Raw genomic sequence first — 14,801 nt, forward strand, 5'->3', positions numbered from 1 at the left:
GTGCTCTGCTCAGGAGATCTCATTTCAATGCTGAGCACCAAGGCTGCAGCTTTCAGAGTAAACACTGTGCTGATCTGATTGTTAAAGGTGCCATGTGAGTAATATCTGCCTCGGGGACCACCTCAATTGCTCTCAAGGTAAAAGGAATGAAGTCAGTATAAAAGGTTGACACACATTCATGAAGATTGAATTTGACAAGCATCCTCTAGATATATTTCATATAAAATGGGGATGGCAGTAATTTGCAGGATCTCTGGGTTCTGCTGGTCTCTTTTTCTCTATCTGTACCATGTAGTGAAATATTTACTTCCAAACCCATCAGGACCCCATGGATGAAGTGGGCAGGAAACTAATTTCTATTGATTTCATCCCTGGTTGAAAAAAATTGGGGAAAAAAAGGATTGCTTTTTGCTTGCACACCTGCCCAGACATACCAGGCTCCTGCCTGCTTCATCAGCAGCTCCATGGCACGCCTGCTCACCACTGCATTCGTGCTGGCAGCTGAAGTGGCCCCCACTGGGGGATTTTGGTTTTTCTGAGGGACTCCAGCTCCCAGTTCGTCAGCAACGTGAACAAAAAAAGAGAAAAAAAAAATATCCCCCCAGACTGGGGAGATCCAGAACTGGAGCAGCACCAGCAGGGTCAGCAGCGGTGCAGCCACGAGCCAGCGCTGCTGGTGTGCACACCCACGGGGCCCCTCCATGGCCAGCTGTCCCAGGAGCAGACTTCTGTTGAAGTTTTAATTAGGTAAATTTATGATTAGACTTCAGAAAAAGCATTTTATCACATGGGGGGGGGTGAGACTCGATGATCTCAAGATGCCCCTTCCTGTCCTCAACTGTTCAGTCATTCTGTATAGTTTTAAATTCCACTTAATTATCAAGTTAGCAGCTGGGTTTTTTGAGCTTTTTCAAGACAACAAGAAGCAGCTATTATTTCTTAACAGCAGATGTACAGTAACCCTTGATTATATTAATTTGACTGTTCATAATTTTCCTTTGTTCGTAATTTGTTTCTGCTCATAACCTGCTGTTGCTATTCTCAGATGCTTTTTGTAAAGCTGCTGCAGGTCTCCTCCCTGCAAAATCACACTGGAAGTATTTTAACACTCACCTCAGCCTTTTAACACGACTTGAGGACTCCTAAAATCTTAGTACACTGTATATTTTCCTTTAGAAAGAGGCAAGGGCTCAAAGCAAAAGCTAATCAACTCTGAAAATTGATTAGTCAGCAAACCAAATTATACTAACACCAAAAAAGAATTACTTTTCCCTTGAAATATTTGAATTTTTGTGCATATTTCAGTGAATAGAGATGTGAGGTTCAACAGGATACTTGGACTCCCACAATTTTCTTGCATAATGCCTTCAGTATCTCTGTGCCTGATCCGTTTGCATGATGGAGACGGAAAGAAAGAAAGTTTTTGTTATCGTTCATCAAAGGCATTTCTTTTTCTTTTTTTAAACTCAGTGTCAGAGCTTGGGTTTCCTGGAACATCAAGCAGTAATTATCTCCCTGGGTTTGCTGACCTTTCAGTCAACTCGGATTTTGCTTTCGGATTCAATGCTAACCCTGTGGCCAACTTTTAAAGGAGTCTCACAAGTTCATCTTTAATTAGAAACCAGCGATCTTGTCAGTCACGGGACTTCCCTCACTCCAGCTGATGATTCAGAGCAGTGTGACGATGGTTTTGTTTGCAAGCCTAAACACAGGGAAAAATTGGAGCTGGTTTTAGTTGATAAAGAGCACCTCAAAAGACAGTTGTGCCCTCGTACCTGACCCTCGTTGGCAGGTTCTGCAGCACTCAGAGGTTGGGGGTGATGGAGAATTGGCTCTCTTGGATCATGTTTTTGGTCACTAACGTGGATGGTGGCTCCAAAGCCACTGGAGTGTGATGTTTCCCTGCTCCCACCCGAGACAAAGGCTGAGGAGAAAGCTGAGGCTGCCTGAGAGACACGTGTGGTGTTGGTTGCTGTGAAGGACAAAAGACACCAGTCCCAAGGAGCAGATCTCTGAGTCTGATTTCTGTGCAGGGTAGGAGTGCACAGTGCATTTGGTGTAAGTGAGAACTTGACCTGCTCACGTGGTCAGAAAGGTCTGGGAATAAAGAGCTGAAAGCAATAAGAGACTTAAAGGCACCTGAAATGCACAAATGTGAGTGTGTGCTGGATGGGGTATCATGCCATGCTGACAGCCTTGCTGAGTCGACTGATAAAGATATTCTTTACAAATAGTCAAATAGTGGCTTGGATATCTTAGAAGAGATTATTTGCTGACTAATTATCCTCCTAAAGGTTTACCCTGTGGGTGTGGTGAGGTCCCTCTGACCTTTGCTTTGGAGCTCCTCAAAAGAGAATAAACTTTGAGCCACCCAGGGAGGATGTGAAGAGCCCATCCTGCAGCACAGCTGGAGCAGTGCAGTGTCCCAGGCTCCTCCTGCTCTTTGCAGTGTCTGTGTGGATTTCCCTCCTGTGCAAGTTAAATATTAAATGGTTCCTGTGCCTTTTGGTCTCTGTAAAAGTGTCCTGTGAAGACACGATGCTCAAATACAATTTTTTTCTCTGAAAAAGTTAGCAGCTGGTGTGTTGAGTTAAACATAGGTGAATGTTTAAATGCTGTTACAATCTGCTCTGAGGCTTGTAACCTGTATCTCCATTTTTTTTGCAGAGTTGTCCTGAGTCTCTTCAAGGGTCTGAGCTCCACTGAGCTTCTCTTGGCTCTGTTCTGTCCAGCTCCTTCCCTGCAGCTTCAGAGTCAAGCCTCTTCCCAAAATCCACGCTGTTTGGCATTGATCCTGCAGCCAAAGAGAGCTCCTTTAGCAGTGGAATCTGCCCAAGAGGCAATGGCAATGGGTAAGGACTGCAAGGCTGCAGTTGCTGTCAGGTTCCTGCAGTTGTGTAAAAGGGGAGGAGAGCTGGATAGTTTTGTTGAGGAAATTCCAGAAGAATGGAACAGCTGGCTTGGAGAGACTGTCTCCCTTCTTGTTTTGATCTACACAAAACTTCTTGAATTTAATTCTTGCCTAGGTTTACATCTCATGTGTAAGAAGAGTCATTGCACTTATTTGAAAAGCAAACAAAACCCAAACACCCCCCCTCCCCAAACCCAATAAACTGATGAGGATTAAGCAGCTTCCAGTGGCCAGCTACTTGAGTAAATATGGGAACATGGTCAGACTACAGTCATGGGATGGCTTTTAGTGGTTGTCATGATGGCAAATCCTGAGATGGCTTTGAGGTAGAAATTAAAGCATGGAATCATCTGACTCAACGATACCATCCAAGTGATTTTAGCCCCAAAAGCAGCGTTTTTGCAGCTTGCTAATAGAAAAATCTGTTGGCCTGTGTTGAGGGTGGGAGACACTTGGATGTGCTGGGAAATGGAAGGGTGCCCTGGGAGCCTGTGGAGGTGGAGGCTGTGCAGAGTCACTGCAGGAGTGCCTGGGAAATCTGGGCCATGAAGCTCTGGCTCCATGGAATTTGGAATTAAGCCCTGCAGAAGATTCCAGCCTAAAAATGGAGCTGACCAGGGGGGTTGAGAGATTCTCTTTAGAGGGAACCCAAGCTTGGAGAGCTTCCTGTGACTCTTGTAGCCATTGCTGGTTGGAAGAACTGATTCATGGAGCTGTTACAGCCCTGACATCTGCACAAATTAACAAGTTTTCCTCACTGGGTCTGAGGGTGAAGTGAATTCTGCTCCACACAGGTGCCAATTCCATCACATTATGTAAATAGCCTGTGACTAATGGAGAAGCCTATGAAATGAAATGAAATAAAATAAAAGGCATCAGTCAGTGCATTTGCATGGAAACCAAAGGAAACTTGTTTAAAAATGAGTGACACCAGACAAGATAATTCTAAGGTTGCCACTGTGGAATATTTCTAAGTGTCTTATTAGCATAGAATTGAAAGGACAGTTTTGTGTTTATGGAGTCTATGAGGTTCCACTAAGTACATCTGCTGTCCATCTGACCCTTACATTGTGAGGTTTCTCAAAGCTTTGCTATAGATTTGCTCTCCTCTTATTTTGAATCATTTTTCCATATCTACTTTTGTCTATTTTTCTCTCCCTAATTTCAGTTTTTTTCTCCTCTGCCTTGTACCCCTCAGCTTTTAAATTTTCTCTCTCCTTTCATCAAGCTGGCCATTTAAAATTTTTTTTTCCTTGTTTGTCACATACCCTGTTGCTTTTCAATTTTTCTCTGTGTCTTTTATTCCTCTCCTCTTGGTTCACCCTGATGCTTTAGAGGGTCACCTTGGCACAGTGGTATCTCTGGGGTGTAATTTGTACCCCTCTGGCTGTGCCAGGGCATCTCTGCAGGTCACCCCTCTTCCCCAGAGCAGGCTCTGTGTCCTCCCCTCCATCTGTTCTCTGGTCAAGTCCCCTCCTGAGTGCCTTTGTGCCCTTGAGTCCCTGTTTTGTCTGCTCTGTGCTCACCCTTTCCATCTGCAGCAGCCTTTGTATTTTTCTTTGACCTCTCGGTGATTCTTGGCCTTTGGGCACGTGAGAACTGTCCTACCCCCATTACAGACAGCACAATTTACCAGCTGGGCACAGTGGCAGCTTTACACAGGGCAATATTTATTTGTCAGTCGATGGGAGCAATCAAAGTCTTTAAATCACACACAGCACTGGCACTGCCTTTGTCCACAGACAGAATTACAGTCAGTAATCAATCGATCTCTCTGCTCAACAGAATCATTTTCACAATGAATGCCAGTTCCCAGGTATCTCAGCCTAGTTATATGTGCTTACAGTTAAACCAATCAACCATAAAATACACAGACAGGTAAGGGTATGTTCATTTACAAGGATGTTTATAAATATATTAGTCTGGTCTACACAACTGGACCACGTGAACAAAGATCTGATGCAGTTTAAAAAAAACCAACAAACAACCCAAGAGTTTGTTTGTACATTGGGGTATCATTTGGGAGTTCAGGTTCAGTTCAACCCCTCTAGTTCAGTTCAATAATTAAATCCATGTTGCTGCTCCCCTGAGGAAGCTCACAGCTCTCCAGCCGGAACTTGATGATCCTTGTGAGTTCCTTCCAACTCAGAACATTCCATGATTCTGTGATCAAGTCACAACTCTCTGGTGAGAAAGGCTGTTAGAATTTTGTCTACTTGCTATGTCAGTACAACAAGAGGAAATGAAGTTATCATCATTACCCAACACAGGGTAATTTGTCAGGGTAATTTAACTTGAGCCACCTTTAGGCATTGCATATTGCAGTTACAGATATCACTGTCACACCATGCTGGAGTCCATAATACTTATGCTTTAAAAACAAAAAACTATTCTTTGTTCCTGTTCTTGTCAAAGTCAGTTCACTCCTACTGACTTGCCTGGAAATTCAGCATCAGGATGCACATGAAACCAATTGGATGTACTGAGAGTCTTCAAGACTGTGATGATCCTCTGTTCAGTTAAGAATGATTTTTATAAGTGCAGCATCAGGAAGAGACACTTGATAACTGAATGCTCAGGACAGAAATGGAGCATCAGCACTTGAGTCAAATGAAAGTGTCAGGAAGAAACGAGAAGAAGAAATCAAGGCACAAGTGTGATTGTTCAGGTTTGATTTCGAGGAAGTCACTGCTCAGAATGCTCCCACCTGCTAATGAAGAACCCTCTCGTGCCAAGATTCAGACTGGAAGGGAAAAATTGATTGCTTGAGTCTGATCAGGATGTCGTGAGCAGACCATTGGTGTCACAAAAAGCGACGGCAATCTTTTTTATGCCTGTCTAATGCACTGCCCAAGCACTTCCAGGGAGAGACAGTGAAGGGAGACCATCCATCAGCATCACGTAATTTAAATCAGCGTTAATTTTGGGGCTGTATTTAAACCACTTGGGATGTGATACTAAACCCACCTCTGCTGTTAAACTAAGCACACTTGGGTGTGCCTGAATGCTGGTTTGGGAGCCACTTAGGCCAAGTTGACACATGGGAATCTCAGTTCAGCCTGATTCAAACTCTAAATATTCTCTGAGACGCTTCTGAGAGCACTGAGAGTAATCTGAACTGTTGTGCTGATATTAATAAATTAAACTGTGAATGTCCTGTGCTCGTAAAGTGCTTTCAGCACGGGCCCTGAAGCTGTAAACCGCTTAAATATGAGGAATACAGTGATAGAGATCTGTGTTCCAAACTCAGGGAAATCCAGCTGATAGCCCAGGAATGCCACCAGGATTTGTTAAAATGATCTGTTCAGTGAGTGGTCTTCTGGCAGTATTAGGTGACTTTCTGTACGGGCACTGGAATCTCCAAGAAAATGAAGTTCCTGGATCAGAATTGCTCTCATTTAAGCAAGTGCAATGAAGACAGTGATGATTCCCCTTATTACCTTGGACAGCACCTCCCCTTCACCAAAGCACACACCAGCCCCTTGGGCAGTGCTCAGTGTGGTCATCGACTGCGAGTTGCCGCTTTTAACTTAAACACCCATTTGCTGAACAAACAGATGGTGTGAACCAGCAATAGAAGGAGCCCAGTGATCGAGGGGTGGAGTCAGTGGAACTAATTAACACCAAGGTACTCTCATCAGTGTGATCATCGGCCTTTATTAGGCATTTATCTGTCTCCTGGTTTCTTTTCTATGATGCACAAGGCAGGTGTTGAAGTTATGGTTTATGCACTCCAGTGCACAGGTGTGATATTGGATCTAAGTAGAAAAAAATACTAAATGATGCCAAAACTACTCCATAGCTGTCACTCTTGATTCCTGTGTTGCTAATTCTGCCTTTCTTGCCCCTGTGAGCAGGGCTGCCCTGGTGACTGCAGTGGGCTCTGGCACTGATGGAGTTCAGCGAGGTCCTTTTGCTCAGGGTGAATCAGGGAGCACTTGACAACCCAGAGCATCTGCAAGAGCTCCTGAGGCTCCTCTCACAGAGCTCCTCTGACGAGCAGAGTGATGCAGCCAGTCTGAACAAGTGCTGGAGCAAGAGGACTGTGGCCTGAAGGAATCCTCTAAGAACTGCTTGACTGTGGAAAATGATGGTCCCTCTCCCAGAGAATTTTACTGGCCTGAGGGTAGGTTTCATCACAGCTGAATCAGCAAGGAGCTCATTGTAATAGAAATGTTAATTCTTTTAAGTGGGGGGTTGGTAAATTGCTCGTCAGGGAACACGTTGCAAGGAGTTTTATGTGCAAGTGTTAAGTGTTTTAAAAAACTCCAAAGAAAAGAAGAAAGGATTCTTAAGCAATACAAGTAATTAATTATATTTAACTTGAACAAGAGGAAGCAAGGTGAGTTGTTTGACTACAGTGTTCTAAGTACTGTATTTAAATAGCCCAATATAAACTGTAGCATGGATGACAAATAAGTCTGGTTATTTTTTCATGGCCACACTGGAAAGTGGTTTTTAAAATGTTTTAGTCTGAGAAAAGCTGTGTTCAGTATTACACCTTTAGGCTTCTATGCACTGTGCTACAAAGAAACTGTTTTCAAACACAGCTGGACAGAAATGACCACATCTGCTCAAGTGTACCCTCTTGCTAGTGCACGAATGTGGAGAAAGATATTGCTGCAATGAAAATGCAAACCTCATTTTCTGCTCAGAGAGAGCTCTGGGTAAGTAGCTAAAACAAAATTTCCTCTGAATTCATAGTGTGTTTGTTTGATAATGGAGATTCTAAAAGGTCTATTGTAGGGCCCAGTGGTGATGGTAAGAGCAAAAGCAATGATCTGTATTGGTGGTTTGGAGAATGCAATGCTTTTAGGAGAAATGCTAAATATGTATTTCATCTTGAACAGCAAGAACAATCTGAGTGAAGACATCTTTGCAGCAAATCAACTTTTCAACTGTTTTAGTGCTCATAAAAAAAAAAAAAAGAATTCCAACTCTAGCCTTTCCCTTTGTTAAAATACAGTTTCTGGGCTGGACTGGTACCAAACCAAAATAAACTGCATGCTGGGGTTGAAAGGAAGATGGTGGAGGCTTAGGATAAGTTCAAGGACCTGTAACCAGGGCTGGGATCAGTGTAGGGCAGGAAAGTCAAAAGGCCAGAGAACTGTGAGAAAGGCTGCTGAAGTCAGGAACACCACAGTGCTCAGGGTTTACTTGGAAGCTGGGGTTTAGGGAGGACATCTGATCAGTGGCTGAAATGGAAATGATTTTTTGGAGCCAAGGTTGGATGCCAATCACTTTGAAACTGTGGATTAAAAAAGTAAGATGTTAATACTGTTTATAATTCCTTATTATTGATCTTTATGACTCTTGGAAGTGGTTTATTAGCATTAATACTATCATTAAGGACCTGTTAAGAGTATGCCTGTGGGAGCATAATCCTGGTTTTGCTGAACTAAATGGCAAAAACTCCCTCTAAACTTGGTGGTAACATGATCAAGACCTACAGAAAGAGGCCATCTGCAACAAAACACAAAATTTTGGAAACTGCTGTTGGATTATTTTATATATCCACATGGGGATTATTTAATTTCAGAGACCCCCTAGATGCATCAGTCTGCAGATTTGAAAGGGCAATATTTTCATATTCCTCCTGGGATGCTGAGCATCTGCAGTGGTGAGCTAATACTATCAAATCCTTCTGAAAGTTCCTGTTCAGAAATCCATAGAAGATGGGGTTGATACACGTTGAGACCATGGCCACGAGGTGGCAGATGGTAAATGCCAGGTTGTGATTGCAGCTCATCAGTGCCTCGTAGTTCCAGTCAAAAACCACGTTGAATATATTGAGAGGCAACCAGCAAGCTGCAAAAGTCACAACAATTGACACCAGCATCATGTTAATCCTTTTGTTTTCACTCAGCCTGCTCTCGTTCTCCCTCATCCTGTCTATCTTAAAGCGTCTCCTTCGAAGACACACAAATATCCTGAGGTAGCAGATGAAAATAAACCCCAGTGGGAAGCAGTACTGGAAAACCAGCAGGCTGGTGGTGAAAATCAGCCTCTCCGTAAGAGAGGGCCATGCTTCGATGCAAGCCACCTTGTTCTTGTAGAAATCACTGTGGAAAGACAGGTGTTTGAAGGGTTCATCTGTCAACTGGTGAAATATTAAAAAAGGAAGGGATATCACGAGGGAGAGCCCCCAGACGAAAAGAATTCCCCAGTAAGCGTGTGAAATGTTGGGCTTCCAGCCACGTGGGTTCACAATTAACTGATACCTCTCAACAGCAATGAGTACAAGGGAGAAAATGGAGACTGTGACAGACAAACTTTGTATGAAAGAACCCATTTTACACATTGCTTCCCCAAATATCCAGTGGTCCATTAAGGTGTATGCAACTGTGACAGGGATGCACATGATACAGATCAAGACATCTGATAAAGAGAGGTTGGCAATCAAAATGCTGGTAACATTTTGAGCTTCTTTCCGCCTCTTTATTACAATAATCAAGCAAAGATTCCCAAAAAGCCCCACTAGTAAAACTAAGGTGTAAGCTGTAATAAGCAAGAACTCTGCAAGGAAGGAAAGCTGGCATGTGTCAAAGTTCAGGAACTGAGAAATGCTAAAGTTAGAGACAGTTTGGTTGGACGGGATCTCACTGGGGTGCTGAATGGCTTTATCCATCGTGAAGCATCTCCCAGCCTATGGACAAAACCTTGTGTTATTTAGAATATACTTGGTATGGAGCTTTTCAAAGCAGTGATTACTGTGGGTCTGTCACTGCAGTCAGTGTCCTTAAGGTTTTGAGTAAATCTAATGTGATTAATCACAGTAGTGGCAAAGTGAGTGGTTATTAGTGGGGTTATGATTATCTGTGGATGGAGGTGGATGTCACCTTTCTGAGGTTCTGCTCTGAGCTGGGACTGTGGTGTACAAGAAACAGCAGTGACAGCAGCTCTGGTTTGTGTGGCCTTTTCATACAAATCCTCTTCCACCAACTGTGGATAAAGTTTGCTTTTCAGAATCAAATATTTTAAGATCTGTCTCTGCTTAAGATTTAGCAAGGTCAGTGAATTCCAGTGAGGATAATTAGTTGCTTTTGTATAATCAGAAAAGAAGAACTGGGTCCTGCCACCACGTTGCTATCTTAGACATCACACTTATATTGTCTTCAGAACCTACAAAGCAGTGTGAGCTAATACACCAAAAACTCCTGACTTGATCAAAATTATGTGTGCTTGAGCTCAAGTGGTGTACAACACCTCTAGGAATGATATTTTTGAGGCAGTTTCCTGTTCTGCTGATGCATTGAAGGTAGCACGGCCTTTTTCCTCAATCTAACTTGAGAAAAATGTAGACCAAACACAGATCACATCATAGTTGTACACAAAGTCATTTCTCTGTCAGGAGTTACCAAGTGTTGTTTCATTTCCCTACACACTATTCAGTGTTGTACAAGTTTGACAAATGATGCCCTTAAATTTTTTTGTGGTTGACTGCAGCATGTACTCAAGAGACACAGAGTTGAGTCTTCTTTCAGCTCCAACTTAAACAGGTGTCAAGTGAAAAATCTGATATTTAGCACAGTTCTGTTGTTATAAAACTAATATTATTGAGAAGAATTGGGTTCAGCAGATGATGGGGTTGAATTTATCATCAAGTGAACAAGTTAATCTTAAATTAAAGGCTCACCAGCTCTCTGGCCAGAAAGGGGTTATTTCCAACCTGGGAAAGGAAAAAAGAAGGATGGAATGAGTAACTTCAAAAATAAGTATGTTCTACACACATACCTTTCAAAACTCAACTTTAACTCACCTTAATTCCTTTTTGAAGTTATTGGAAAACTGGCTGGAAGGAGATAGTTCTTCACCCCTAGTAATAGTGTTGAGAGCCTGTGGAGAAAGGAGAATGAAGAAGCAGTGGGAAGTAAAAAGGGGGTGCACAAAAAGAAGAAGGGTTGGGTGGATGTTTTATTATTACTAGAAATAATCTGCTTATGTGTAGAAGATTTGTCAATCTTGTCATAGAAATGATAGCCATTATCTAATCACTAAGGAATAAAAAAAAAATGTGTTGTTTGCACAAGATTAAACACCAAAACCAGGATTATAATGGGAATGATTCTGTAGCTGCTTGCCCCCAGACACTCAAAGAATATTCCAGCCAGAATTATATCCTGTACTGCTTTGTCCTGATACTTCTACTTGACATTAAGTTTGGATGCTTCAAATTAAGATTCTAAAAAAAAAACCCAAACAAAACAACATATAAAAGACAACACAACCCCCTTTGGAGCATCTGATACCACTCTCATTCTAATTAAAATACCCTTTCGACCAGCATGCTCATTCTGGAGTGGGAGTGGCTGTAGATTTTTGTGACTCTATGTGGCCCTGATGTCCCAAATATGACTTAATTTGTGGTCAGGGCTGGCATTAAGCCCTGTAATCTCCCTAAATAATGCACCTGGCTTGGTTACAGCTATATTGAGGGAATGGCATGGAAACCTGCACAGTCAGTCTGCAAAAACCATTCAAAGTCTGATGGCTCAGATAGATTTTTTTAGTCCCTTGCAGGTGTTCCTACTCCAGCAGGGCAAGAATAAGAGCTCCAGCTCCATCTACACTGTCCTTTTCTCAGGAAAAGTGCAATTTCTTTTCACTGTTTGGTTTGTGCTGGGAGTTAAAAAGTGCAGCCTTTAGTACCTGCCATTCTGCGAGGCAATTTAAACATTTCCTTGGCAATAAAACCATTACACCTGTCTTGTTAAACAACTGGAGTATTCACAGCATAAAAAAAATAAGTTACTCTAATACTTACTGAATGCTGAACTATATTGTAATAAATACTGGTATTTTTAAAGCTAAAAAATTTAGTGGAATCAGTGTTCTTGGACCACAGCTGCAGCTGATATCAGAATTGAAGTGTTTAATAGAAAGAACTAATTACTTCAACCTCTAATTCAGTCATTTTGAAAAAGATTCTCTACCACAGTGAGAGTTTAACACTAGAAGCTGTTAGAAGCTGTTAGAAATCCCTCAGCCTAGTTGTTTCATTCCTCTATCTGCAGATACATTACTGAAATGTTCCTAAGCAAAAGAAAGGTTTAAAATAAAGTGAGTTTTAAAAAGGCTTTCTTACCTGTGATAAAGATGAATAGTCCCATCCCTTCAAGGTGACCAGTAAATGTTTCAATTACAAACATTGTTTATTAAGTTCCAAAGTATTGCACAGACAACACGTGGAGGAAATTTCCCATTCAATTTTAAATATAGGAGGTACAGAATAACAGAATGCTTTAAAAGATATATTTCAGTAACTTTTGCCACAGTTATACAGATTTTCTGACTTCTTACCTGCTGAAAAATTCAAGTCATATCCACTCTGCCTTTAACAATTTTCCTCTTCCCTTTCTGTGCTTACAGAGCCAGCAAAAACATCTTCTTTGTGTGTAACAGAATCCAGAGCAAAGCCATCTGCTGCTACAGCAATACTTAAACTCTCCCTTCTTGTCTTCCTGAAACAAACCCCAGATCCACAGTTTCCAAGTGCACTGAATCCACCAGGCTGCAGGGAGGCTGCTGAGGAATAAAACAAGCTCTGGAATCCAAGGAGAGGCGAACAGCAGTGAGCAGGGAGGAGGAGGAAGGACCAGTAGTCATGGGGATGGATTTTCCTCCACTGAGCAGTTTCCCTCCACCTTGTCAAACACCTTATCTTGCTATTTCATTTTCAATTATTTAATCTGTTCTGTAGTACAAATGTTTTCCCTACGTTGGATTTCATATATAAATATCTGCAGATGGCATATTGCTTTCTTAACTGATATGACTGTACATCAGCCTGCTTGGAAAGAGCGTGCACACCCTATTAAGTGTGTCATTGGCTTTATTACAATTAAGATAATCAGATTTTCACTTTAAATTGATATTTTAGCTTATACTCCACAGATATAAAAATATTCCTGAAAAGCAAAGCATGGCACATTGCATTAGCACATGGTGAAAAGGGGCTTTATTTTTATTACAGTTTTTCCAGTAAAAGTCCATGCATTTTGTAGTCACTTATTTACAAATATTAGCATTCAATTCAGTGTTTCCCTATTAAATATTTAGAGTGGACATTTGTGGGAATGGAAAGGAACTGTTTTTCTTATGATGTGCTCTCTGGTAAGTTGCTGAATAAACTCTTGAATTCGTACCTGTCTCCACTTAATCCCTAATACCTCAATCTGGTTTTTTTGAGAGAATGATTTTTGAAAAGCAGTGGTAGGATTGCTGGGATGAGCAATACTGATGAAACTGCAGTTTGGAACTAATTACCTGAAAATATTGTTGGTTGTCATGCTACTGTATTTGCAGAAACTAGGGGTGGGGTGGAGGGAACCTGTGTGATCACCCAGACAAATATATTTCTACCTATTCATGATGTGTTTGTCCAGCCTGTTTTTTAACCATCTGTGGTAATCCTATGTTAGGTACTCAAGAGCCTAATTTAGTGTTAGGAAGACTCCTTAATACCTCCCCCTAAAATTTCCTGCTCTTTAGTTTAGCCCATTGCTTTTTATTCTAGGTGTGTTCTGGCATTTCTGATATTTTAACCAAAAATGCTACAATCAAGCAGCGTGAAAACACTTTTCTTAAGCATTTCTAGAACTTGCTGGTTTTGATTGTGTCAAAAATACTACAGAAACAAAGCTCTGCCAAAGTACTTTAGAAATTCTACTTCTGGTTGTGCTGTAACCCAAGGAAGTGAATCAGGACTTGGACACGCAGTGTGCCAGACAGGCATCAGAACAAGCCATAAAAATGCATTATGTGTTTATAAAGGGAATAAGTCAACAAAATTAAAAGATGTTCTGATTGTATTTAAGGATTTCAAAGGTTAATTTGCTTATTTACATACGCCTCTGTTTCTAATATAGCTCTATGCAGTCCTTCCTCTGTGGAAAAGCTGGAGCGTTTAACGTGGGACCCCTGGGTTTTACAGTCCCATCAACCTGCTGCCATGTGTGGATTTAATTGTGCTGACACCTGTTGTGAGTGAGATCACGTCCAGCATCAGAGGCTTGTGGGTGTAGCTGCTGCTGCTGTGTTCAAACCTGATGTCAAAGGTAAGTGTGCTGAGTGGGACCTGTAGCTGTGGAGGAAGGATCGGGGTGCACTGTTTTCAGTCAAATGCTGGAGCGTCTGTTTGCAAAAAAAGGTTAATGGGTACCAGAATTGTGTTTGCTTTTCATCAGTGATCATGTTGTTTCTAAACTGCTCAGTATTAAGTGATGGGTGAAGTGCCATAATGGACAGTTTTTTAAAGTCTAGGTCTGTAGTAACTTCTGTTGCATGGACAACAATGCGTTGGTGAAAAATTCTCTAGTGTGTCAGTCCTTGGAGTTCACCTTTTGCTTTGGCATTTACATGACCCCTTGCCTGGCAGGAATCTTTGCTGATGGTTGATCACTCTAAGCTTTTGCTGTTGCTTAGTTGCTTCCCACATGTAGCTGTGCAGAAGTGCTTGTTCCTACCTGGTGCAGCCCCTTCTTCAGAAATCAAGATTTGGTACAGATGTGCAAGTTCTCAGCTTCCCAGGGTTCTTCAACAGCAGATCAGCCAAGAGCTGATTCAGTGACCTGTAACATCCCTGAAGGGTCACAGAATCACAGAGTGTTAAGGGTTGGAAGGGACCTTAAAGATCATCCAGTTCCCCCCGCTGCCATGGGCAGGGACACCTTCCACCAGCCCAGGCTGCTCCAAGCCCCGTCCAACCTGGCCTGGAACACTTCCAGGGATGGGGCAGCCGCAGCTTCTCTGGGCAACCTGTGCCAGGGCCTGCCCACCGTCATGAGGAAGAATTCCTTCCCAATATCCCATCTAACCCTTCCCTCTGTGCAGTCTGAAGCCATTCCCTTATCCTGTCACTCCAGGGACTTGTCCCCAGTCCTCTCCAGCT

General features: G+C 42.2%; 1 protein-coding gene and 1 long non-coding RNA gene across 2 annotated transcripts in view; one reads left to right on the plus strand and one right to left on the minus strand.

The window, feature by feature from the left end:
* LOC126638381 (uncharacterized) overlaps positions 1-7,021 on the plus strand; it is a 34,281-nt gene extending 27,260 nt beyond the window's left edge. The window contains exons 3-4 of the long non-coding RNA XR_007628583.1: positions 2,668-2,852; positions 6,769-7,021. This is a non-coding gene — a long non-coding RNA (uncharacterized LOC126638381). The remainder of the gene's footprint in view (positions 1-2,667; positions 2,853-6,768) is intronic.
* Positions 7,022-8,417: 1,396 nt separating this feature from the next.
* Positions 8,418-13,131, minus strand: LOC126638379 (neuropeptide Y receptor type 6-like). The gene is made up of 4 exons (XM_050312213.1): positions 12,212-13,131; positions 10,671-10,747; positions 10,548-10,580; positions 8,418-9,557 (listed from the first exon to the last, which is right to left on the minus strand). The coding sequence occupies exon 4, from the start codon at positions 9,537-9,539 to the stop codon at positions 8,418-8,420; it is 1,122 nt and encodes a 373-aa protein (XP_050168170.1). The 5' UTR covers positions 9,540-9,557; positions 10,548-10,580; positions 10,671-10,747; positions 12,212-13,131.
* Positions 13,132-14,801: the final 1,670 nt, after the last annotated feature.

This window comes from Myiozetetes cayanensis, unplaced genomic scaffold (assembly GCF_022539395.1).
Source record: "Myiozetetes cayanensis isolate MyiCay16 unplaced genomic scaffold, myiCay2020 scf17, whole genome shotgun sequence".
NCBI lineage: Eukaryota > Metazoa > Chordata > Aves > Passeriformes > Tyrannidae > Myiozetetes > Myiozetetes cayanensis.

Coding starts and splice junctions, on each gene's coding strand:
- LOC126638379 (XM_050312213.1), bottom strand. CDS start 9,539: ATGGATAAAGCCATTCAGCACCCCAGTGAGATCCCGTCCAACCAAACT.